Source organism: Leopardus geoffroyi, chromosome D4, assembly GCF_018350155.1.
Source record: "Leopardus geoffroyi isolate Oge1 chromosome D4, O.geoffroyi_Oge1_pat1.0, whole genome shotgun sequence".
NCBI lineage: Eukaryota > Metazoa > Chordata > Mammalia > Carnivora > Felidae > Leopardus > Leopardus geoffroyi.
Window position 1 is genome coordinate 24,258,412 of NC_059342.1, and position 24,722 is coordinate 24,283,133.

Sequence of the window (24,722 nt, forward strand, 5' to 3'; positions counted from 1 at the left end):
GATCGTGACCTGGCTGAAGTCAGACGCTTAACCGACTGCGCCACCCAGGCGCCCCCCCCTTTTTTTTTTTTTTTTAATTTTTTTTTTTATAGTCACATTTTCTTGAACAGTTAAATCTTGACCTTATGCCGGTGTATGGATGATATGGGCAAGAAATTTTGTTGTACATCATATACAACCCGCTCTGGCCTTCTTAAAAACCTCTCTCGAGGGTTACTACAGTTTTCTCTGAAAGATCATGTAATTAAATAAGAAAGCTTTTTCTACGGCATCCTTGAACTACCTTAAAACTATTTGTATACATGGCAATGTTTGTTTAGTTACTGTATGAAAAGCATAGCAAAGAATTTTTTAATCTACTTCTTTTAAAGTATCATTGATTTTTACCTACATACCTTCTTACCTAACCATCAAACATAAAGATTAATCAATAATGGCTTTACAGTCTCTCTGTTTTACGCAAAGAGGTGGATCCAAAATATTAAACTAAAGTTAAATTCGCTGTAGAGGTTTCCTCATAATGTTTTTGAACACATTTCCCTTTTAAAGTAAAATGCTGCTGATACCATTAATCTGACATTTCAACAGCTAAGACCTTTTGAGAGACCGCTGGTCTCATTCAGTGGTGCCTGGGGCGTGTTTTCCACAAGGGAGAAGCTTCCCGAGATACACTCCACTGCTCATCAACTGTCCATTTCAATGCTTTCCCAGCATCCTGCAGGAAAGTTTAATTACTTTTTCATTTGATTTTCTCAACACCCAAAGGGTGATTTTCTGGAATGTGATTTAAAAAAAGAAAAAAGAAGCAGCCAAAAATCCTATCAAAATCTGACTTTTTCACATTATACCAGGATCAGTTGTCCTGAAAACAAACCCACTTAGGAGTTTCCAGAGCCACAGCCCACTAGCAAACAACCTTCAGATTTGCAAACACAATCTACTGAAGGAATCTGACCTCAGCCCCTCAGGAGAGCCAAGAAAAGAACAACTGGTCTCTTAATTGAGTCATCATCTTAACTCACTGGTTCATCAGATTTTAAAAAAAGAAGGCAATCTCAGTGAGCTGTGTATTTACATTTATCTCAGTTTATATTTTTCATCCCAAACCTTTACTCTTCCCTGGTTTGTAGTTCTGGTTCCCTGTGGTATGAGCTGCCCTCTGCTCTCATGCGCGTGGAAAACATCCCCTCTGGGCAATACAATTGGCCCAAACGCTACTAAGTAAAATGGAAATAGATGTTGAATGGTTGCTTTCAATCCAAGTACTAAAGAAGGGGCTTAATAAAATGACATAAGCAATAAAATTATTATAAAAATTTGTATGAGTGGATAAGGAGAATGCACAAAGCTGTAGTATGTGTTTACCTCCATGGATAGTTGTTGTAGCATTTCCCCAAGACTCATAAAAAAGAGCATTAAAGGGGTGACTGGGTGGCTCAGTCAGTTGAGCGTCCGACTCTTGATTTTGGATCAGATCATGATTTCACAGTTCTTGAGATCAAGCCCTACACCTGGCTCTGTGCTAACAGCACGGAGCCTGCTTGGGATTTTCTCTCTCCCCTCCCAGCCTCTCTCTCTCTCAAAATAAATAAACAGACTTCAAAAAAAAAGAGCATGAAAAATAATTTCAGTGACCAGCTATTGGCCTGGAGGCCCATGACACAGGTGAAAGCCCCCACACCTGGCCAGACTCCCATGGGCTCATCCAAGCATATGCCCACTCCTACTCTTGACTAGACACCTATTTCTCACATGTATTCATAATAATAAAATTGAATGTTCGTGCTTATCCAAGTATCATCATTTCTACAAAGATACTTTAGAACTATCAGGTCTACTTTGCAGAACTTTCAAAATGAACATGGGAAAAGGAGCTAACTGGAATAAAAATTAAGACTGCAAATAATAATAATAATAATAATAATAATAATAATAATAATAATAATTTCAAAATGACAACAGCACTCCAGCTACCTAAAATTCAGGGATCTGGCACCAAGAAGAATCCAAAGAAGGTTGAAAGCCAAGAAAGAATAAAAAACAGCCTCTACGACACCCCTGCTCAGTACAGGAATAACCTGCATTCAAACAGAGGTTTGAAAACACAATTCTAATCATTTGCTTTGTGAATCTTCAGCAGATGGAGGTACCCAGGAAGGAAGAACTGACAGTCATGAAGTGTCACCGGGTAGCCTGACAGCTAGAAGAGAAAATGTATATAGGAACTCAGAAAGCCACGCTGAACTACCATCTCTACAAATCCTGGGGATATCACTATACTACAGCCCAGGATGAAACCAGACTTCATGATGATGTCCCTGAGTTAGCAAGGAAATCTTAAACCAGTTTGCAGTTATTAAGAGCAATGCATTGTATGTGTCCATGTGTTTACCAAAGACATGTGACAGACTGCTCATTGTACAGTAACAGCCACAAAGCAGAAATTTCCCAAATGGATAAGTAAATACATTTATTTATGGGATACTCTACACACAGGGATACTCTATAGCAATGGAAATGACAGATGTACAACTCCAAGCTCATGAACGCAATGTGGAGCACAGGAAGGAAGATAATGCTGTTTGGGGCCCTGTATGTAAATTAAAACAAAAAACAAAAAACAAAAAAACCCTGGCAGGGGCGCCTGGGTGGCTCAGTCAGTTGGGCGTCCGACTTCAGCTCAGGTCATGATTTCATGGTTTGTGGGTTCGAGCCCTATGTCGGGCTCTGTGCTGACAGCTCAGAGCCTGGAGCCTGCTTCGGATTCTGTGTCTCTTTCTCTCTCTGCCCCTCCCCCACTTGTGCTCTGTCTCTCTCTGTCTCTCAAAAATAAATAGACGTTAAAAAAAAAAAAAAAGGCAAAGGATAATGACTGTTCTGGGGCTGAGGACAACAGGGATTGAAAGGGAGCACTGGGGACTTCGGAAAAATTGGTAAAATGTTCAGGTTCTTGATCTGGATGCCGATTATGTGAGCATTCCATCTGGGAAGATCAAGGAAGATTAAGCTCTGTGAACTGTTCTGTATGCGTACGTCTTTGAAGAATACATTCACAAAGTACACAATATATTCAGTGAAGTATCAATTACTTATCTTCATGGTAAATTCTGTCAGGAACACTTCACAATTCAGATTTCAGACAACCAGGGCAACCCAGCATAATTCTGGCATACGTCAAGTTCATATTTTCTACCTAAGTTCAACATTCTCTTTCTCGGTCTTCTCTATCTCTTTATAAGCAACTCCCAAGCAAAAGTGGCTAAATCCCATACTCTCATTTCTCATTTTACTGGCAGAGTTAAAACAATTTTTAAATGTTTATTTATTTTGGAGAGAGAGAGAAGGGAGAGGGGAGCGGACGAGTGGGGGAGGAGCAGAAAGAGAGAGGTACACAAAGAATCCGATGTAGGCTCCAGGCTCTGAGCTGTCAGCACAGAACCTATCTCGGGTCCAGAACTCATGAACTGTGAGATCATGACCTGAGCCCAAGTGGGACGCTTAACGGACTGAGCCACCCAGGTGCGCCTCCCTAACAGACTTTAAAATGTGCACAAATCACCCAGGGACCCTCTTAGAATGCAAGTGCTTCAGCAGGTTCATGGTGGGGCTTCAGAGTCTGAGGTTCTAGAACCACTACCAGGTGCTGCCAGTACTGCTGGTCTGCACTGCTGAGTAGCAGTGCCTGAGAAAAGGTGTGATTTAAAAGAAGCATCTGCTGGGGTGCCTGGGCGGCTCAGATGGTTAAGCGACCGACTCTTGATTTTCGGCTCAGGGCACAATCTCACAATTTGTGGGTTCAAGCCCCGAATCAGGCTCCATGCCAGCAGTCTGCTTGGGATATTCTTTCTCTCTTTCAAAATAAATAAACTTTAAAAAAGTAAAAAAAATAATAATGAAATCAGTGTCTGTTGAGCTCCTGGGAACTGAAATATGAGCATGCAACTAGCAGCTTTCTTATGGCTGAATTTTAGGACTTTTATCTGGTGGAACACTTCTGGGATTCCCTATGCCTCTCAAATTGCATCCTTGTTAGGAGCTACCAATTCAGGGACTAAAACTAGTAGTTGGGGACAGTAGAGGAAGAACCTTCCCTACTCTAAGGAACTTCATAATGTTTCTCATTATCTTTGGACTTCGTGGCATAATCACTTTTCCACAGCATCTGCAAGAGGGAAGGAGGGAAAGAAAGCGAAGGAGGAGAAGGAAGACATAAGCAAGCAAGCAGATGGTTTGCCCGGGAAAGGACAACAGTGTGGAATGCTGGCGTGGCTTGATGCGGCCAAGGCTGCTTCAATCCAAAATGCCTCTTCTGTCAGGTGCTTGGTTCAGACTCACGGATACTGTGATGAAGAGTGGGACTGCAGGGTAAGGATGGAGCGGTACAGAGGAAGCCCATTTCCCCCCCGGGGGCATCTCAGAGCCAAAAACACATGCAGGGCAAGCCTTTTTTTGGCAGATAGAAAAATAACAGGAACCACAGAAAGCTGCCACAGAAATTTGGTATGTTGTTTTGGACTGTTTAGGCATTTGGAAGGGGCGCGGGAGGAATATAACATACGTACCGGGGTTTTTTTTCCAGATGCAAGTAAATATCCACAAGTTTTCTGGTATATATTTTATAACCTAGAAGCATTTTTAAAATGGTCTCTGATCTTTTCAAAACTGATTCCCAAGACATCGGGAATCTCAGAAACTGGGAACATCTGAAAAAGTTTCTTAGTGGCTGTGGTTAATTTTATGTGTCAACTTGGTGAGGCTACTGTACTCAAACACTTGGTCATACACGTCTGGATGTTGCTGTGAAGGCATTTTGTAAATGACACTAACATTTAAATCAGTAGGCTCTGAGTAAAGCACATTCCCCTCCATGATGCAGGCAGGCCTCATCCGATTAGCTGAAGACCTTAAGATAAAAGACTGACCTCCCTGGAGGAAGAAGGCATTCTGCCCGTCCCTCTGCCTGCAATGACTCTTCCCGGGGTCTCCAGCCTCCTGGTCTACCTCCACAGACTCTGGACTTGCCAGCCGACACAATCTAAGAACCAATTCCTTAAAATAAATTCCTTTCTCTCTCTTATACACACACACACACACACACACACACACACACACACACACACACACACTTTATAGTTTCTGTTTCTCTAGGGAACCCTAAATAATATGGTAGTTTACATCATTGCACTTTGGGGCTAATCACACATAAACAAACATATACCAGCTTCACAGCATATACAAGCTAGCACTGCCTAAAAGAGCTGAATAAGATTATTCAACTTACTCAGTTGAATAAATTGAATTCAATAAGAACTGAATTATTTTTCAGTTGGCAAATATGAACTTTAAGTGTCATTCAATGGAGTAGGTCACTTTTTAAGGGCTCCAAATGCTCAGCTATATCGTAACATTTTAATTGTCACAGGGCTCATTAGGATTGTAATAACCTGTCTGAAAAAGCTGCAGACTTTTGGGGACTGATGGATTTTTATTGGCCTAAAGACAGCTTATTCACTATAATCTATTAGCAGCAAGGCAATGCATTATCCCCTTAGACCAGTACAAAGCCTCTGAATCTGTACACACAGAACCAACCTCCCACTCAGCGCTGGCTTTGTGCCTGGCTCTGCCCCCTCATGAATTTGTACTGAAGACCAGGACTGCTCCACCACAATGTGTGTTCCTATAGCATCAACCAGCTTGTTTCCTAGGTCAACAGGTGAGTGATGCTGAAGTGGAAGCTGTGTTTCCCAGCATATTAAGGCTCTGTGCCCCCAAGTAACAGCCACCAAATGCAAGTCCATTCCCCAAGCTGCAGCGGCAGCTGAGGTAAATACAGGGCCGACACAATGCCCACTCGGCCGGGGGCCTTCCTCTTGGCACAGATGGTCCACATGCTTTGTCCTGGTTCTCTCAGAGCTTTGTGCATTTTGTCCTTGTCCCTATAACTCAGCAGCCACAACCTATATACCTCCTCCATCAAGCTACCTTAATCTTCAAAAAAAAAATTAAACTGTAATATCCTATATTTTTGTTTTTTAAAACATGTGCAGGTATTCCTGGGCTGTTGTATTTCCATGTCTATGTCTCTAACATGACTGAGGCTCCTGGGTGGCTCAGTCAGTTAAGCGTCTGACTTCGGCTCAGGTCATGATCTCATGGTTCATGAGTTCAAGCCCCACATTGGGCTCTGTGTTGACAGCTAGGAGCCGGGAGCCTGCTTCAGATTCTGTGTCTCCCTCTCTCTCTGCCCCTCCCCTGCTCACACTCTGTCTCTCTATCTCTCTCTCAAAAATAAATAAATATTAAAAAAATTTTTTTAATCTAACATGGCTTTTTTTTTTTTTTTATTGTGCTGGTATCTTATTAGAGTTGTTACTGGGTTTTTTTTCCAGTGTTCTGGTTACAAAGGTGTACAATATTGAGTGGTTGGCCCCATCCTATCCTTCTTCATATGTCCTATGTGTTTGCAGAATACTATGTCTTTCTGGAATGCATACACCATGGTAGAGCAGAATGCCGGTACTGTAATTCATTCATTAACATCCCCAAGCTAACCATTTCTGCCAGACTGTGAAGTACATGCTGTGCCATGGATCCCCAAGGAGGAAAAGAAAAAATATTTTGCATCACAAACACCAACACTGGTTTATAGCATTTCAGTCAGAAAACATGACATATGAACATCCTAAAACATGGATTTTCTAAGCAAATGTCGATGGACTCTCCCAGAATTCTTCCACCCCAGCCCAGAGCAGACTATAACTCTGTTCTACGGAAGCAAGAATTACGAAGTGATCGTGTCACGTCAAGGGATGAAATGGCACAGCCGCCATGCCCCGTAGATGAGCCACAAGTCAGTGGATGTGCCACTAGCTCCCGTGAGCCCTTCCACCTCTGCCAGCAGGTGATACTCTCACCACTGCATTCGGATTTCAGAATGAATAACTCATTTGCACATGTTTGCTTTATATCCAGACATTTAAAAAATATTCCTGGTCAAAAATATTATGACAAAATGGCCATCTGAACATGCTCCACAATTTTATAATTGTAAATAATCACAATGGGGTATCGTGGTTGAACATTCTCATAAAATGTCCCAAAACTAATTTTAAAAAAAAGTGAAATTGAATAGTGACTGCCCTTGGTGTATGTGTGTGGTGAGAGAGTGCTCTTAGAATGTGTCATTACTGCAAGTGTTTCTGCCTGCTTGCCTAAAAACAGCCAGTATGAGTACATTCAAGGGGCAAAGCTTCACAGACCCTGTATTTGGGATGGCTCAGAAACAAATGACACAAACAGAAATCAAGGCACAGAGCTTTGATAACTTCAAATTTCTTATCTGTCTGAAAAAAATTCATATTTCTTTAACTTTTTTTTATCATGGTAAGAAACATACATGAAATCTACCTTCTTAACAAAATTTTAAGTGGACAGTCCTGTACTGCACATTATTGTAGAGCAAATCTCCAGAATGATTTCATCTTGAATGACTGACAGGCTATAACCCATCAAACAGCAACTCTCCATTGTCGCCTCCCCCCCACCCCCCCACCGGCCCCTACAACCACCATTCTACTTTCTCCTTCCAGGAGTCTACTTAAGATACTTAAGATATAAGTGGAAACATGCGGTCTTTGTCCTTCCGTGACTAGCTTGTTTCACTTAGTGTAATTCCTCAAGGTTCATGTACGGTGTCCCACATTGTGGGAATTCCTTATTTTTTTAAAGCTAAACGATATTCCGTTGTATTATATACATATTCTTCATCCATTCGTCTGTCAGTGGACACTTAGATTATTTCCACCTCTTGGCTATTGTGAATAATGCTACAATGATAGTGAGAGTGCAGATATCTCTTTAAGATCCTCATTTTAATCAATTCTCTTGTATACATACCCAGAAGTGGGACTGCTGGATCATATGCTAGTTCTGGGTTTTTTTTTTAATGTTTATTTATTTATTTTGAGAGAGAGGATGAGTGTGCATGCGTGTTGGGGAGGGACAGAAAGGGGGAGAGAGAGAGAGACAGAGAAAAAGAAAAAGAAAGAGAGAGAATCCCAGTGCTGTCAGTGCAGAGCCCGACATGGGGCTTGATCTCATAACCATGAGATCATGACCTGAGCGGAAATCAAGAGTTGGACATTTAACTAACTGGGCCAACCAGGCACCCCATATGGTAGTTCTATTTTTAATTTTTTGAGAAACCTCCATGTTATTTTCCATAGTGGCTACACCATTTTATATTCCCACCAACAGTGTACCAGGGTTCCATTTCTCCACATCCTCACTAAGATTTGTTACTTTCTGGTTTTTTGATAATAGCCATCCTAACAGCTGTGAGATGGTATCGCATTGTGGTTTTGATTTGCATTTCCCTGATGATTAGTGATGTTGAGCATCTTTTCATCTGCGAAAAATTTTCTGTCTGAAGGACAAAGTATTCCAACAGTAAAAAATAATACCACTGCAGTACCTCTTATACCCAAATTCCTTTATTTTTAATCAGAAGTCATTGCCTGATTCTGATTGCCTTTGTTACAAGTCTTAAAAATTAAGATATGCTTAAAAACTGTGACATGCCTTAAATGTTGTTCTAGCTTCAAATGAAGAGAAAGACATTAGGGCAAAATGGGTTCTGGACATCCCAATGCATTCAGAACTCAGCCCTCCTACCCCAAGGACGCACCTATCAGGGCAGCAAAACCTGGAGGCAGAAAATATCATACAAGCAACATCTGTTAAGCCTGAACAAGGTGACTCTGAAAAGTACAACAATATCCAGGAGAAAAAAAACAGTGGTAGAGAGAGACTATCTTTGGGTCAAAAAATACTGCCCACAAACTTGGGAAGTGGAAGTAGCAGCCCAAGTCCTAATTTAGGGTACCGTGCAATCACATGCTCACTTCAACATGGATCCTCAAAGCAAAACTATGCCTGACACTTGAATTTACCAGGGTACCTTCTCAGGTAGGAAACAAAGGATGTGCACACTAGAAATGGTAGCTTTCCCAACTCTGTGCTTTGACCGTCAGAGTCTGAAAAACTGGAATTTCCACTTCAAATCTGAATTTTTCACCATCTTCTATAAGCTGGCATCATTCACAGCACTGAGACTACATCCAGCATGACAGTTCAGAGAGGCTGGTTTTGGGCCCGGACTCTTCTCCACCAGCTCAGTGTTACTCATCTGGCCCCAGACCCCTGAGTTTGTGACCCCCACCTCCATGACATCAGTCACGACCCACAGGATGGTAAGAGAAGGGAACCTGGAGGTCATCTGACAGGTCCTCAATGGAACTGTAACACCATCATAGGAGCTAGAAGGATACGACTTCTGTATCGAAGACAGGAAGAAACTCTGAATTTTAGTTTACCTGTTTGATTTCTGACCACCAGTAAGAGCTGAACTCAGACCATCCACCCATGATTCTTCCCATTCTATAACCTCACTGATGCTATCACCTCTGGATAGAGACAAACTGGCCAAGAAACTCTGATTTCTAACAGGATACTATTTAAAAAAATTTTTTTAATGTTTATTTATTTTTGAGAGAGACAGAGACAGAGACAGAGCTTGAGCAGGGGAGGGGCAGAGAGAGAGGGAGACACAGAATCGGAACCAGGCTGCAGGCTCTGAGCTGTCAGCACAGAGCCTGACGCGGGGCTCGAACCCACGGACCATGAGATCATGACCTGAGCCGAAGTTGGACGCCCAACCAACTGAGCCACCCAGGCGCCCCTGACAGGGTACTATTTTAAAACACCCAGTATCTAGCCCAGTCCCAGGCACATGTGGATATAAAAACATGTTATAGGAAGGAAGGAAGGATGGGTGGAAGGAAGGAAGGAGAAGGAAGGGAGGAAGAGAGGGAGGAAGGATGGACAGAGAAAAAGGTAAGTTTCTTCTGTTGGATAAATGACAAGATTGGGAACCATTCAAGATGAACTTCTTCAACAGTATTATGCCCTCAAGTTAGAAGATGGACAAGACTGGGGTGCCTGGGTGGCTTAGTCGGTTAAGCATCTGACAGGCTCAGGTCATGATCTCACAGTTTGTGAGTTCAAGCCCCACGTCAGGCTCTTTGCTGACAGCTCAGAGCCTGGAGCCTGCTTCGGATTCTGTGTCTCCCTCTCTCTCTGCCCCTCCCCCACTTGCAGTCTCTCTCTCTCTCTCTCTCTCTCTCTCTCTCTCTCTCTCAAAAACAAATAAACATTTAAAAAAATTAAAAAAAGAGAGATAGACAAGATTGATAAGCAATGATAAATAAACTAACATTTCCAATCCTACATCGTTCTTGAGAATTTCAAGTCTTTTTTAGAACAGTGTATCTCACACTTGATTAACATGCAGACCTTACTTAAAAATATCTCCTATGAGTTCCAGGGTTGACATAAATATTGTTTATACCATGTTGCTTAACCAGGAACAAACATAAACCATATATAAACTTCCTATACTTATAGCTCCAAAACATTTAGAAGACCAACATGCATTTACAAAATCAATGAAGTCAGAATTAGCAACATTCATCTAACCTGACAGGGGATACACTTCCGTCTGAAACTAAATCACCATAGCCAACATCAATATGGTAGCACAGCTTGCACGTGGCTCTTTGGAGCACACTGACACAACCAAAACCCCACTCTCCCATCACTTTCTACTGAGACCACAGACAATCCAACAGTTTGGACAGTTCATGAGTGAACTGTCATGCTGGATACAGGCTCAGTGCTGTGGGTGATGCCAGCTTATAAAAGATGGTGAAAAATTCAGATTTGAAGTGGAAATTCCAATTTTTCATACTGTGAAGGTCAAAGCACAGAGTTGGGAAAGCTACCATTTCTAGTGTGCGCATCCCTTGTTTCCTACCTGAGAAGGTACCCTGGTAAATTCAAGTGTCAGGCATAGTTTTGCTTTGTGTTGTCAGCCACTTGACATGAACATATCACCATGCACTGTTCTGCCTATGAATGCAGTGCTGGGGATGCCACACAATCTTAACCACAAAGGCAGGCTTTGAAACAGAGCGGCCAAATCTCCAGGTGATTCCAAACGTGTGCAAATCAGTTTGTGTTATATTTCATCGAAATGAAAACAAAAACATTTAGGATTCTAAGACTCCCAGGTACACATGGAAAGACCTCAAAGGGTCTGATTTCAGAAACACTCTTGACATGAAACGTCCACAGCGTAGGGTATGTGCCAAGAGATATTTTTTCAGATTATACCTCATCCCAGGTCCTTCAGGTATCAGAAACTCCTATGTATTTAAGGTGGGACAATAAGCTCTTTGAAGGTCAGGGTCAAGTCTACAAAGTCTCTCTAGTGTGCCTAGGACACTGGCAGGCACACTGAGTGAATGAGAGAAAGAATTACAGAAACATGTTTGAGTTACTGCATCTATCTTTTTATAAGACATACAAACTAAGTCCTTAAAGGTCACAATTCACTATTCTCTTTTTATAACTGCTCTGACAAAAGCAATTATAATTTGGAAAATCCTGGATATTTACAAGTTGAAGCAATGGAATTTTTTTGAGGAACTAACTCCAAGAAAATCATGTGTCATACATATATTCCCCCGTTACAACTTCCCTGTAGAAAGCAGTGTTTACTTTCCATTTTACAACCTGATAGAAGACTAATGTCATCAAACAGAAGCAGCCTGAATGCCCACGATAAAGAATCTCCTCCTGCTTCTTCCTTCCAACTACACACTGCAGTCAGGAGCTGCCTCAGCTTTAACAAGTTACACATGAACCAAGAATGTGTACTGCATACACCATCTTAGGAGGAAAAACCCAGGCATTTGAACGCCCATGGCGCTCCGATCTCTCCCATCACCTACAGGGTCCCGTTTCTGCTGTCAGCCTCCAGACCTCGATTCGAGGCAGATCAGTGCAATGTCGCTACTTCCATTTTTCAAATGAAATAATTGTGTAACCCGGGTGGAAATGAAGAAACAGGTAAAGATTTCTTTTTTTTCTTTTTTCTTTATTTTTGAGAGAGAGAGAGAGAGAGAGAGAGAGAGAGAGAGACAAAGTGCATGCAGGGGAGGGGCAAAGTGGAGGTGACAGAGGATGTGAAGTGGGCTCCACACGAACAGCAGAGCCCGATGCAGGGCTCCAACTCACAAACCGTGAGATCATGACCTGAGCCAAAGTCGGACACTTAACTGACTGAGCCACCCAGGTGCCCCCAGAAACAGGTAAAGATATCTATATGTACAGTGATAGGAGTAGTATGACCCTGAATCTGAACAGTGATTTGGGAGAGGAGTAAATCAAAATTTCAGGTTAAAAGACAAGCTAAGAGAACAACCTATGGTTCTTGGAGTGCAGTCTTCCCAAGGACACCCCATTTTAAGCCTTTTTCTCTATGCCCACCTCATAAGGGCAGGATAAATCATCTCTTATCAAAACCTGAGAATAAAGACCTGAACAATCAGTGAGATCTCACAATCTGAGCAGGCCACTAACCACATGGCCAGAACAGATAGTCTTCCAAGGACAGGAAGGCCAGAATACATTTCTGGGGCCAGGAGACCTAAATGAAATTATCACCTTGAGATGAAATTCAAATATCAAAACCAGAAGGGACCATCATCAAGTAGAGTCCATAAAAGCCAAGCCACCGGCAGACCCCTACAAAGCCCAGGAGCAAGTCTCGGAAGGTTCGAGGCTGAGCTGCGGTTTTCTTAACAGACACATTTCTCCCGCTCAGCAGCAGGGAAATGACACACTGAATTACAACAGAAGATGTACTAAAGAGGAGAAAACAAAAAGCAAAAGACCAGCAACAGTTAGAAAATAAATATACATATAAACACCCCACTTCTGAACCCAGAAAAGGCAGAGAATTCTGGAAAGCCTGTGGCTACTACACTAATAGATCCCAAAGCCAGCCCCAGAAGTAAATATCAGACACAGGCAAAATCACCCTTAATCCTTTTCCAGGACTGGGATCCAACCCACTGTCATGTCTCAAGGCTAGAACAAATCTTTATCTCCCCGGATGAGCACCAGATATATTCCTGGCCACATGAGTAGAAAACATATACTTATCTACAAACACACAGTCCAAAGCACCAAGATACCCACATTTTGGAGACACTCAAGAGCTAAAATTAGATTGAGCAAAGCTGATTTGCCTCTCCCGTCTCAAGGTGGCTCATGGCCTCTTCAGTGGAAAGAGAGGGGAAACTGAGGCACTATCCAATCTGTCCATCTATCTATTGATCTCTGTCTTTCCTCTCCCCTCACCTGTACCCTCTCTTGCTCCAAGTCTCCAGCCCTCTTTCTGAGTTTTCCTTTCTCTGCCTTTATCTCTCTTCTGCCTCCCCATCTTGTGATCTTGTACCAGACCATGGAAAGGAAGGGGCTGCATGAAACAACCATGCTATTTTAAAAGAAGACAACAACGGAGAGCCTGGGTGGCTCAGTCCATTAGGCATCTGACTTCAGCTCAGGTCATGATCTCACAGTTTATGAGTTTGAGCCCTGTATCAGGTTCTGTGCTGACAGCTTAGAGCCTGGAGCCTGCCTCAGGTTCTGTATCTCCCTCTCTCAGCCCCTCCCCAGCTGTGTGTGCGTGCGCTCTCTCTCTCTCTCAAAAATAAATAAATTAAATAAATAAATAAATAAATAAATAAATAAATAAATGCAACCAGACTGGAAAGGGCTAATGTGGAACCCAAGAAGGGGAAATGTAAAAGAAACCCTGAGCAGTAGGGAAACTATACTTCAGCCTACTTGTAGCTATATGTTTTAAAAATGTCCTGCTTAAATGGGATTGGTGTTCAGCCATGGATCTTTCTCTCGATTTCCATAATCATCCCTACAGTTATATGGAGATGCTAAAGTACACTGTTTTTGACACCCCATACACAACTCACAGGTCGGTAGTTTCAGTTCTTCTCAATTAAATTTATTCTTTCTAAATTGTCAATATAAAAGTCTCCCCTTCAACACCGTGTGTGTACAAAGGTCACAAACCATAAGAAACCACACAGGACTGATTTGGGTGCCTGAACAAATGGCATCTTTGTCCTGCCTAGTGGGTCACCAATCACACTAACACCTGTTACCTTACAAGCACCACCTTGGGTCTGTCCCTAATCTGGCCATTGTAGTACCTGTGCCCATGCACAAATCCATTGTGGTTTTAGTGGCAGCTGGATCCTCATGTTTCTGTTTGTGAAAACATGGGGCTCAAAACTGATTTATCAAAGTGAAATCAAATCACAACACAATTCGCAGCAAATGGAGTTAAGGAAGCTCTGAAAAGCTTCAGCTCCAACTAGAGGAAAGAGTTCTGCCATCCGCCCACCCCTGGTCAAATGCTCAATGCACCCACAGGCACATGCATGTAGACACACACACACACACACACACACACACACACACACACACACACACACCCTATTTCTCTCTTTCTTTGCTGATCTTAGAACACCATAAACAGCTCACACCAGAGTATTAAAAAAAAAAAAAAAAAGAAGGAATCAACAAAACAAATGAAGAAAGTGCACATAACATGAACTAACTGCATTCTCAATATATGAACCAAGGAATCAAAGAACAGAGGTTTATTCCGTTCGTTTTTGCAAACATTTAGCAAGCACATTTATTACGTACTAGGTACAAAACTCTCTTTCATAACACACCTGGCACAAGAAATTGGCCAGGCTAGGTTATTACAAGCCTGTTCTCTATCTCTCACCCAACATTCTCTTCCCGCTTCGTGGAGTTTTCTTGGCCCTGTACAATCTTCCCTTCCTGAATTCTCTTATATAACCACATGGCCATGCCCATTCTGGTTTCACCTGCTGGCTGACCTAATTCCAGTTCTCTAGGAAGTGGTGATGGCCATCCTGACCCTGAAGACCATTTACACCTGCCCAGTTCAGGTTAACAGGTCACTTGACTACTCTGGACAGTCCCCTTTAATCTGCTAAGTAAAAAACAATTTGTGAGTGTGCTGACATACATCCCAGAGACCATTTTCATCCTTTCAGACAGTGTAACATTATTTCTTCTCTAAGATCACAAGTACTGATGACTGGGGAGTTTAACCCAAACTTGCTTAACATTTTACACCAGGAGCTTGAATGGTCTTACAAATGGGAAATTCTGTCAACACTACCACATTTTGCCTTTAAAGGAGCCCAATATTCTTACATCTATATGTGTTCTTCTCAAACTAGGCATGAAAACCCCTTGGATAAGCATGGGATAAAGCCACCAGGCAAAATGGCACATCCACCTACAGAAACAATGTTCCCACTGGAGGAAAATATAGTCTTTTATATTAAAATAAGCCCTAATGTATTATGGGGAAAAATGAACAAATACATGACCTTTCTTATTGTTTCTTTATTTTTGAGAGAGAAAGAGAAAGCACATGCAGGCACTAACTGGGGACAGGGACAGAGAGGGGGAGAGACAGAAACAATCTTAAGCAAGCTCCACACTCAGCGCAGATCCCAATGACGGGCTTGATCCCATGATCCTGGGACCATGACCTGAGCCAAAATCAAGAGTCAGATGCTCTGACCACCCAGGCACCACCCAGGCGCCCCCATGACCTTTTTAAAAACAAAAACTCAAGACTTCAAAGAAAGCTCCCGGTTATAGTAGTCCGTTGGACTGTCCTCTATGTATGGAATTTCTTGCAAAAAAAAACCCTCTCACCTTTAAATGTTCTTTCATGAATTTTTTGAGAAATGTTTCACCTGCACTATAAATTTCCTGAAGTCATGAACTACATTCCATACTTCTCTTTGTCCCCAGGGACCTAGGACAGTACCTAAGACAGTGCCTGGCACAAAATAAGCACTCAATAATGTTTGCAGAATTAATTTGGCTGAAATAATGCTGATGGCATTATCAACAACCAAAGAGTGCTTTCACATTTGGATGAGAGGAACGGAAGGTGAACAGCTGTATGAGGAAAGTGGAATGGAAGCAATTCAATTTACCAAAAACAGTTAATGGCTGCCATGGTAACAATCAGATGCAGCAGCTCAGTTTAGTTCTTTTCCACTTGAACAAGTACAGGAAGACAAATATTGTACTTGTTAATCTCCAATCAGAAGGGGGTGGGGCTTAAAACAAGTCTACTGGTGACACTGGTGCCCATAAAATTTAATAACCTTTGAAGAGTTTGGAAATGATAATAACAATATCACCAATATTAAATCCTGGTTTGTATACTGATTCCAAGAAGATCAATCTAAATCACTTAATGGTTAAGTGTCATATATTTGCTGCTGAGAGTTCACAACTGTGAAAAGTAGGTCCGCGTGTGGATAGAAAACATGGCATGGGTTCACCTTTCCTTATTCCTAAAATTGTTACTTTTCATTAGGCAGACCTAAACCAAGTTACAGATAAGAGATAACGCAAAGAATACTGTTTATAGCAATGTTTACATTTTTCTACTTTCCTGGTAGAGCCATTGCATTTTAACTCATTTGTAAATAACAGAAAAATGGGTATCACACCCACTTTCTCTACACATCTGCTTCATACTGCACTGAGTCACTCTCCATGCCTCACTTTCCAAACTGGAGGGAGGAGCTGGGCAGAGGAGGAAGTGGAACCCAGGTCTCCAAGTCTGCAGGTCCACGCTGTGAATGAGTGAGCCAGACCACCGTCCCCTCCCAGGGCTACTTGCTTTTCTGAGTCTTAAGTCTAAGATATGTGAATTGCCAGCCAGAATGACACCTTTCAGTTATTAATAATGACAGTCAGAGCTCCATAAGCTTTCAACCAAAAATCCAAACAGAGAGCAGAAATATACTTTTTTACAGCATTCACGTGTTTGTAGTGCCAGAGGAAGAAGTGAAACTGGCAGCTCAAGACATACCATGGCAGGAAAGCAGGGACAGATGCAAATTACTCTGGCATAAAACCTGAGTATCTTTCTTTCCCTGCCCTGCCCCTGCAGGCATTCCCTTAACCCCTAAGAAGTAAGTTAGTAACTTGATATTATTTCTGTCGGAGCCATAGGAGTAGAGAATTAATTGTATGATTTTATCATTTGATTCCATTGTATAAAACTAGTTTTTCAGTTCAACAATATCTGGGATGAAATCCCTGCTCTTTTATTAACTAGTCAAGTCCCTTAATGTCTTACAGGTCTAAATTTCTGAGTCTTTAAGTTTCCCCAACAATCAGAAATAAGAAAACCCACTTCCCAGGGTTGTTGCAACAATTAAATGAACGAACTCTGTAAAATGCCTAGAACATAGTACGCATCAATGAATATGCGAATCCAGGAATATAAATGCCCAACATGTTTGATCTTCTATGTGGTTGTAAGAAAACAACAAATACAAAAACTACTTGTAGAGTATGCCGATCGCAGCGACGCTCCGGGGTGCAGCCTGGGGGCCTTGGTAAAAAGTGCGATTAAATGTAGGGAGCGCTCCCAAACCCTTGCCTGGGAAGGAACTCTGGACCCTGCGGAATTCACTGTGACCCAGGTAATTAACAAAGTGCCCTGTGCAGGACTCAGAAATGAGCAAGCAAAACGTTCTCCCCAAACCCGAACTCTGAACGCACTCCCGTTCTTCAACTCTAGGGGGTCTCGACTTGAAAAAGTTAGAGTCCGTGGACCCGGAATACAGGAAACACCATCCTCACCTTCGGCCCTCCAACCCACACACGCACCTGGGGATGAACTTGGCCTCTTCCCCGAGTCGCGCCTGGAAGTCCTGCCAAGCCTGGACCGGGCTCGCGCGACCCCAGGGTGCTGCCAGCGTCTCCGCAGCGTCCTCGTCGCCCTCGTCCTCCTCGCCGTCCTCGCGGTCGGGCTCCACCTGGCCCGCGGTGGACGCGGGCTCCCGAGGGCCCCAACCCCGGTGCCGCCCCCCGCGGCGGGCCCCGCGGAAGCCGCGCGCGAATTCCTGGAAGGTGATGGCGCCGTCCCGGTCGGCGTCTAGACGCTGGAACACGGCCTCGGCGTCTGCCGGCCGCACGCGCAGCTCCGCGCACAGCGCGCCGAACTCCTCGCGCTCTAGGCGCCCCGAGCGGTTCGCGTCGCAGGCAGCGAAGACGGAGCGCAAGCGGGCCAGCTCCTCCTGGTCCCCGTCCGCTTCCATCCCGCCCGGCGGGGACAGCCCAGACAGCTCCGGGGCGCGTTGCCCGCCGGGGCTGAGGTGACGGGCAGGAACTCCGGGGCCACCTGCTGCCGCCGGGAACCGCGGAGAGTCGGGCTCGTCCGGCTGGTTCGGCCACTTGCAGGAATGTCCGGACGGGGCGAGGCTCCTGGGCGGGCTGGGGGCGGCGCGCTTCGACGCTGGTCCCACGCGCTGCCCCTACCGGCCCAGGAGCAGTGTTAAGTGCGCCCCCCACAACTCCGCGCACCGCGCAGCCCCGCCCGCCCGCAACTGAGCGCCGGGGAGCGGCGGCCCTCACTTTCCGGGCCGGCCGGCTCCGCCCAGCCAGGTAGGTGGAGCGCGCGGCTCCGGTTCCCACGCCTCCGGAACCCGCTCTGTTTTCTGCGCCAAGCTCCAGTCGGCGGAACCTGGGTTGGGGGGCTCTTGGGTTTAGGGGCCCGGCCGGAACCCTGGCACTAGAGTCCCCAGGCCCTTCCGCGTAAACACTGCTCAGTAAAGCCAAGACCTGGCAGAGGTGTGCAAAGCTAACCGGACAAAAAGAGAAAAGGAAGATAGGTGTAGGATTCCAAGTTGGTGAACGTTATGTGTATTTTTATTCTCTTGTAATTCCGGAAAATTGGTAAACTTCTGCATATACAAGTTTTTTGACAAAGTAAACTAGACGATTTACAGAAGACCCCGTTCTCTGATTTTACCGGCTTTCCTTAACCCAGGTCCTTCCAACATTAAGGTACCACTGGTTAATACACACTAGAAATCACATAGATCTTCCAGATACCCACATCCAAATAATTTTTTCTCAGTCCTTGTTTCCTCAACCTGAGAAAAAAGTAGAAACCGGGGCGTCTAGATGGCTCAGTCGGTTATGCATCCAACTTCTGCTCAAGTCCTTATCTCACCCTCAGTGAGTTCAAGCCTGTGTGGGGCTCAGTGCTGATAGCTCAGAGCCTGGAGCCTGCTTCAGATCCTGTGACCCCCCTCTCTCTCTGTCCCTCCCCTGCTAATGCTCTCTTTCTCTCTCAAAAAAAAAAAAAAAAAAAAAAAAAAAAAAAAGATTTAATAAGCCAAATCCTTTGGCAGGCAGCAGCATTTAAACAAAGACTGGGGTTGCTTTTTTCCTTTTTTTAAACAAATCTTATGGGAATTCTATATCCAAATGCATGTTACCCTTTGATCTTAAACACTTATTTCAACAATACTATTGTTTCTTTAATACTGACTGTTTAATGGGTACAAGATCTTTAAAATTCTGTCATTTTGATTTTTTTAAAAAATCTTGTCCTGTTTCCAAGAGACCCTCACTGTCTTATATGACTTATGCATATGTTCCCTTTGGTGATTCTAATAGCCTGTGAAAATGCATTTTGGTTATTCCTACTTTACTTACTTTGTCCATTCCCTCCATGCTTTTTACACGTTCTTTTACTTACTGCCAGTTCTTTTAGTTATGAGTCTGTATTTCCATTTTATCTCATTATGGATTTTCTTTATTGCTTATTACTTTGATTTTTTTATATGATTAAAATAAAGTAGGGGATTTGACTGACATTCCCTCAGACGGGTGTTCTTAAACATAAAGCTAAGCGCTAACCCTCTGAGAAACTGTTAATTCTTGAATAGTACAATAAACAGGGTCAACACTCAGCATCTATCAAGCCGTAAATACCACTGATAATCGCCATCTGTAAATTCAACTGGTAAATTATGAGAGGCATTCTATTAGAGGCCCTGGTCTTAGCAATCTAATTGCTAAGTGAATAGAGTTCCGTACAAGTGGACAGCTAATACATTGAAATGAATTTTATCATCAGTGCAATATAAATTGTTATTGATTTTGAGTTTATGTTCTTTCCTGTTTAGTCTAAAGATTGATTTTTCCATATAAAGTAAAAAGTGGCTAGCTTGGTAATGCTTTTAAAGCTTTAGAAATATATGTATTAAACTGAATCTTTGAAGTATTATTATGATTATACTGTTAGCAATTACTAAATAACTGTAGTTTTCAAAATAGATGAGTTAATGTTCATAGCTGCTTAGATAGAAGTGCTTTCTTGGAAACTCTTCATGCAACTTCATTCCTGAATTCCCTTGACCTTTGCACTCGGTTTATAAACACTTATATTTTTTGACCTGCTCTGCCCTTTCACTGAGTCTCTTCACTGAAGAATCATCAAGAAATATGGATTCTTCCAAATGCCTTGTGTACACATATTTTCATTTCCAGTGATAGTGATCTACTCCAGACCTACTACAAGTTATCTATCACTGCATAACAACACAACAGACAATTAGTGATTTAAAACAGCTACCATTTCATTTGTTCATAATTTCATTGTCATCAGCTTGGTCAGGGCGCAGGTAAATACTTTTTCTGCTGGCTTTCCTGGGATCATGTAGTCATGGTGGCTTCACTGTGGCTGCGTGGTGTTAGAAAGCCTCACTCCTGTCTGGCTGGAAGTTGGTGCTGGCTCTTAGCTGGACCATGTGTCTTCAGGAGGCTAGCATGGGCTTTGTTACATGGTGGCAGTGTTCCGAGAGAATAAGTCCCAATGCACAAATGCCTTTCCAGTCTCGGTGTGTGTCATGGTTGCTGATGTTACCTTGATCAAGGCAAGTCACATGGCAAGCCCCACATCAGTGTGGGAGGGGACTATGCAAGGGCACGGATACAGGGAGATGTGCTTTATTAGAGGCCCTTTACTATTACAATATACCATAGCTAGGGGACTGGGACAGCATTAATACATTTTCTCAGGTTCTTGTCCTGCTGTCCTTCTGTCCATTCTACATAACCACAACTGGATAGTCCTTTTAAAATGCCAATTATTCTGTCATTCTAGAGCTCAGTTGTTCTCAAACTATGATGATTTTGTTGCCCAGGAGACATTGGGCAATGTCTGGAGACGTTTTTTAGTTGTCACAATTGTAAAGGGGGAGATGATACTAGCATCTAGTAGGTAGAGGCCACAGATACTGCTAAGCATCCTGTGATCCACAGGGCTAGTTTCCCATGACGAAGAATTATCTGGCCAAAAATATGAATACGGATAAGAAAGTCTGCACACCCCCTCCAAAAAAAAGAAACCTAGCTCATAAACTCCCAGAGGTTCCCCAGTAAAAAGAGAACCAAGGGTAAATTCTTCATCTGGTCATTCATAGTCCTCTATCTACCTTTAATCTCTCACCAGGGCTCCTACAATCCCCAAATATGCCACCCTTGATTACATAACTAATGTTAATAGTGTCTTATTGTCATCACAAAATGTAAATATCAAACACCCTTTAGCTTTCCTCTCTTTGGTCTACCAAACCATTTCCCAGACTGAGTGGAATAGTTGAATCTTGCTTTTCCTACCAAAGTTTCCACAATTTCACTGTGACCTGTCACTTACAAGGACATTGCTTAGTTTGTATTATGTCAGCTCAAATATGGTTTTATTTTTCAAGTTAAAATTGTAATCCATCTGGAATTTAATTTGGGTCAGGTGTGAGTGATTTGTAGATTTAACTTCACTATTGTTCTGGATTTCTACCTAGTGTCTCAACTCTCACGATCTCTTCCCCATGGATTGAAATGTCACTTTTAGCATATACTTAATTCTTCTCTCTATTTGGGTTTCTTTCTGGACTTTCTAGTCTGTTCTATCAAGAATCACTCACATTTTGAAAGGACTGTTCGGCTTACAAAAATATTCCTAAAGTTCCTATTGGATCGTCTTCTGTATTTTTAAGTGTTTGTTTATACATCAGTAAGTACATGGCAGAGAAGATCATGGAAAAGAGAAGGAGGCAGTGAAGCTTAGGACTAATCTGTGAGGCACAAGCACAAATTGATAATACATCTGAAACTGTCATGTAAATCAGTGAGAAAAAAAGTTGATGTATGGAAAGAGTAAGGAACCTCCTATGTATCTAAAATGTGAGGGGCGCCTGGGTGGCGCAGTCGGTTAAGCGTCCGACTTCAGCCAGGTCACGATCTCGCGGTCCGTGAGTTCGAGCCCCGCGTCGGGCTCTGGGCTGATGGCTCAGAGCCTGGAGCCTGTTTCCGATTCTGTGTCTCCCTTTCTCTCTGCCCCTCCCCCGTTCATGCTCTGTCTCTCTCTGTCCCCCAAAAAATAAATAAACGTTGAAAAAAAAAATAAAATAAAATGTGAGATGCCTCTGCAAAGCCACTCAACAAGTTACTGAGGAATGCTTTTGAATATACCAGCAATATACTCAGGGGAAGGCCAGGGTTATATAATCTGTCTCTAATTTTTCAAGAAAGAGAGGGAAGAAAGAAATAGGAAGCATTTCTTTTCTATTTTAGTATCCAGAAACAGCTAGTGAGAAATTGGAGATAACAGAGCAACCTTTGAGAGCCAGTGAATCAGTAGGTAAAGAGAGCTTGCCTGTATTTATCAGCATGACTTTGAGATAGATCAGCTTGCTCGGTGTCTGCTCAAGGATTTTAAAAATCAGAGATAATCTTGTTAGAGTGTGTTTCTCAAAACAATGAAAAGATATTATTGTGAGCAAATACATTTCTAAAATACACACCAAAAAAATTGGAAAAGAATCCTATATCCGTTCTTGGATGAGATAAAGAAAGCTGTTTATACTTGTTTAATCTAAAATTTCCTAAATGTATTTGACTATGGAAGTAAGGTTTTTGGTTTTGTTTTGGTTCTGTTTCAATTTCTGAGGGCTCTCCACCAAGTTATCTTGAGAACATACTTTGGGAAACCTCTCGATAGACAATGACGAGGGTGATGAATCATGAGAAATTCTCCCTTGCCACAGTATCAAAATTGGCCCAATTTCCTATAATGGGGAATGAGCCCCACCCCTTAACCTCCTCTTCACCCAGTAAATGGGAGAAGTTTTTAATGAAAGCCTGTTGTTATCTATCCTATAGGATTTCCTTCAGGTACAAGAGCGTTCCTCAAAGTCACTTAACACTGCAGTTACTCTAAGAAAGATCCAGTAAGCCTGTTAAGATGGAACTAGATATCCAAGTAATGGCATACCACTGAGGGACCAATTAGTAGGTTCAGACAGTCTCTCAAACATACGCACCCTGCGAGACCTTGAGTCTTCGTTCTCTCATGAATACTTGCCATGGCTTGCTGTTCCAAAGGAAGTTACAGGAAATTTTTGAAGATTTTACAAAAAAGAATGTGTCAGCAAATTTACATCATGGTGACTTAATTAATCGTTATGTAAACTTGAAAAAAAGAAAAGAATAATGTAACACCCATATACCAAGAAATTGCAAATGTGAACATTTTATCAGATCTATTTTTTTTTTAGAAAATATAGCATTACAGAACCAGTTGAATGTCTTCTTTGATTGTATATTGTTTCTGTAATCAGTATACAGCATTGTTGTGTGTGTGTATGTGGCAGTTAACAGGCTTTGGTAGGTCTTTCATTATAAAAAAATTAAATATCTCTATAATGCTCTAAACAGTATAAAAATATTTCACAAACCAGAGCAAGGTAGACCATTTGGTACTAGAATTGGGTGAGAAGTGTCGAGTTTCAAACTTCTGATCCCATTTTTTGATGACCAAGCAAAGCTCATATGTCATTTTCCCACATTAAAAAAAAACTGTCTCATACGTACATCTTGTTTCACTCAGTCGAGACAAAAGTTTGCATTTTATATTATACATGCAGGTAATGGAAAGAGAAATTCAGTGCAGTGAAAATACATCCATCTCAGTTCAAATTTTGGACAGTAAAAAAAAAAAAAAGGCCAACTGTGATAAACAGAACTGTCCAACAGCCCTCAAATTCCCATTCACTGCTGTATATGTTCCATATAATCCCTTCTTTTTCACAGTGAGCAGATCTTATGAATATGATAGGATAATCACCCTTGTGATTACATTATGTTATATAAGACTGGGCAGTCTGGAGTGAGATTCTCCTGCTCATCTTGAAGAAGTAGCCACCATGTCGTGACAAGACTCCATGGCTAGGACCTCAGAGATTAGATTTAAGGTGATTAGTCTTTTCTAGAGTTTCATGTAAATAGAATCATTCAGCATGTACTCTAACATGCCTGGCTTCTTTTGCTCAGCATATTTTAGGTTCATCCATATTGTTTCATATTTCAGTAATTCATTCCTTTCTGGTAATGCATAGGATTGCATTATACAAATACACCACATTGTGTTTTATCCATTATTTTGATGATTGATATTTGGGATAGTTCCAGATTTTGACTATTATGAATAAAGCTGCTGTAACTATCCCTGTACAAATCTTTGTAAGAAGAAACATAGGTGTCCATTTCCCTTGGGTAAATTCCTAGGAGTGAGATTTCTGGATCACGTGGTAGGTTTATGTTGAACTTTACAAGCAACTGACTAAGTGTTTTCCAAAGTGATTGGAATTTTACATTCCCACCTGCAGTATAAGAGAGTTCTAGTTGCTCCATATTCTTGCCAACCCTTAATGCTATCAGTCTTTTCAAATTTAGCCGTTCTATGGGATGTGTACTGGTATCCCATTGTGCTTTTAATTTGGATTTCTCGGGGCACCTGGTTGGCTCAGTCAGTTAAGCGGCTGACTTCAGCTCAGGTCATGAGCTCACAGCTTGTG

At 42.3% G+C, this 24,722-nt stretch overlaps 1 protein-coding gene across 4 annotated transcripts in view; it reads right to left on the reverse strand.

The window, feature by feature from the left end:
• RASEF (RAS and EF-hand domain containing) overlaps positions 1 to 18,416 on the reverse strand; it is a 79,041-nt gene extending 60,625 nt beyond the window's left edge. For 3 of the 4 annotated variants that reach the window (XM_045468341.1, XM_045468340.1, XM_045468339.1), the window contains exon 1: positions 17,683 to 18,415. In XM_045468341.1, coding sequence (XP_045324297.1) covers positions 17,683 to 18,113 — 431 coding nt within the window. In that variant the 5' untranslated portion in view covers positions 18,114 to 18,415. Of the gene's footprint in view, positions 1 to 17,682 lie in introns of all 4 variants that reach the window. The other variant, XM_045468342.1, reaches the window with a different exon arrangement.
• Between the last annotated feature and the right edge of the window lie 6,306 nt (positions 18,417 to 24,722).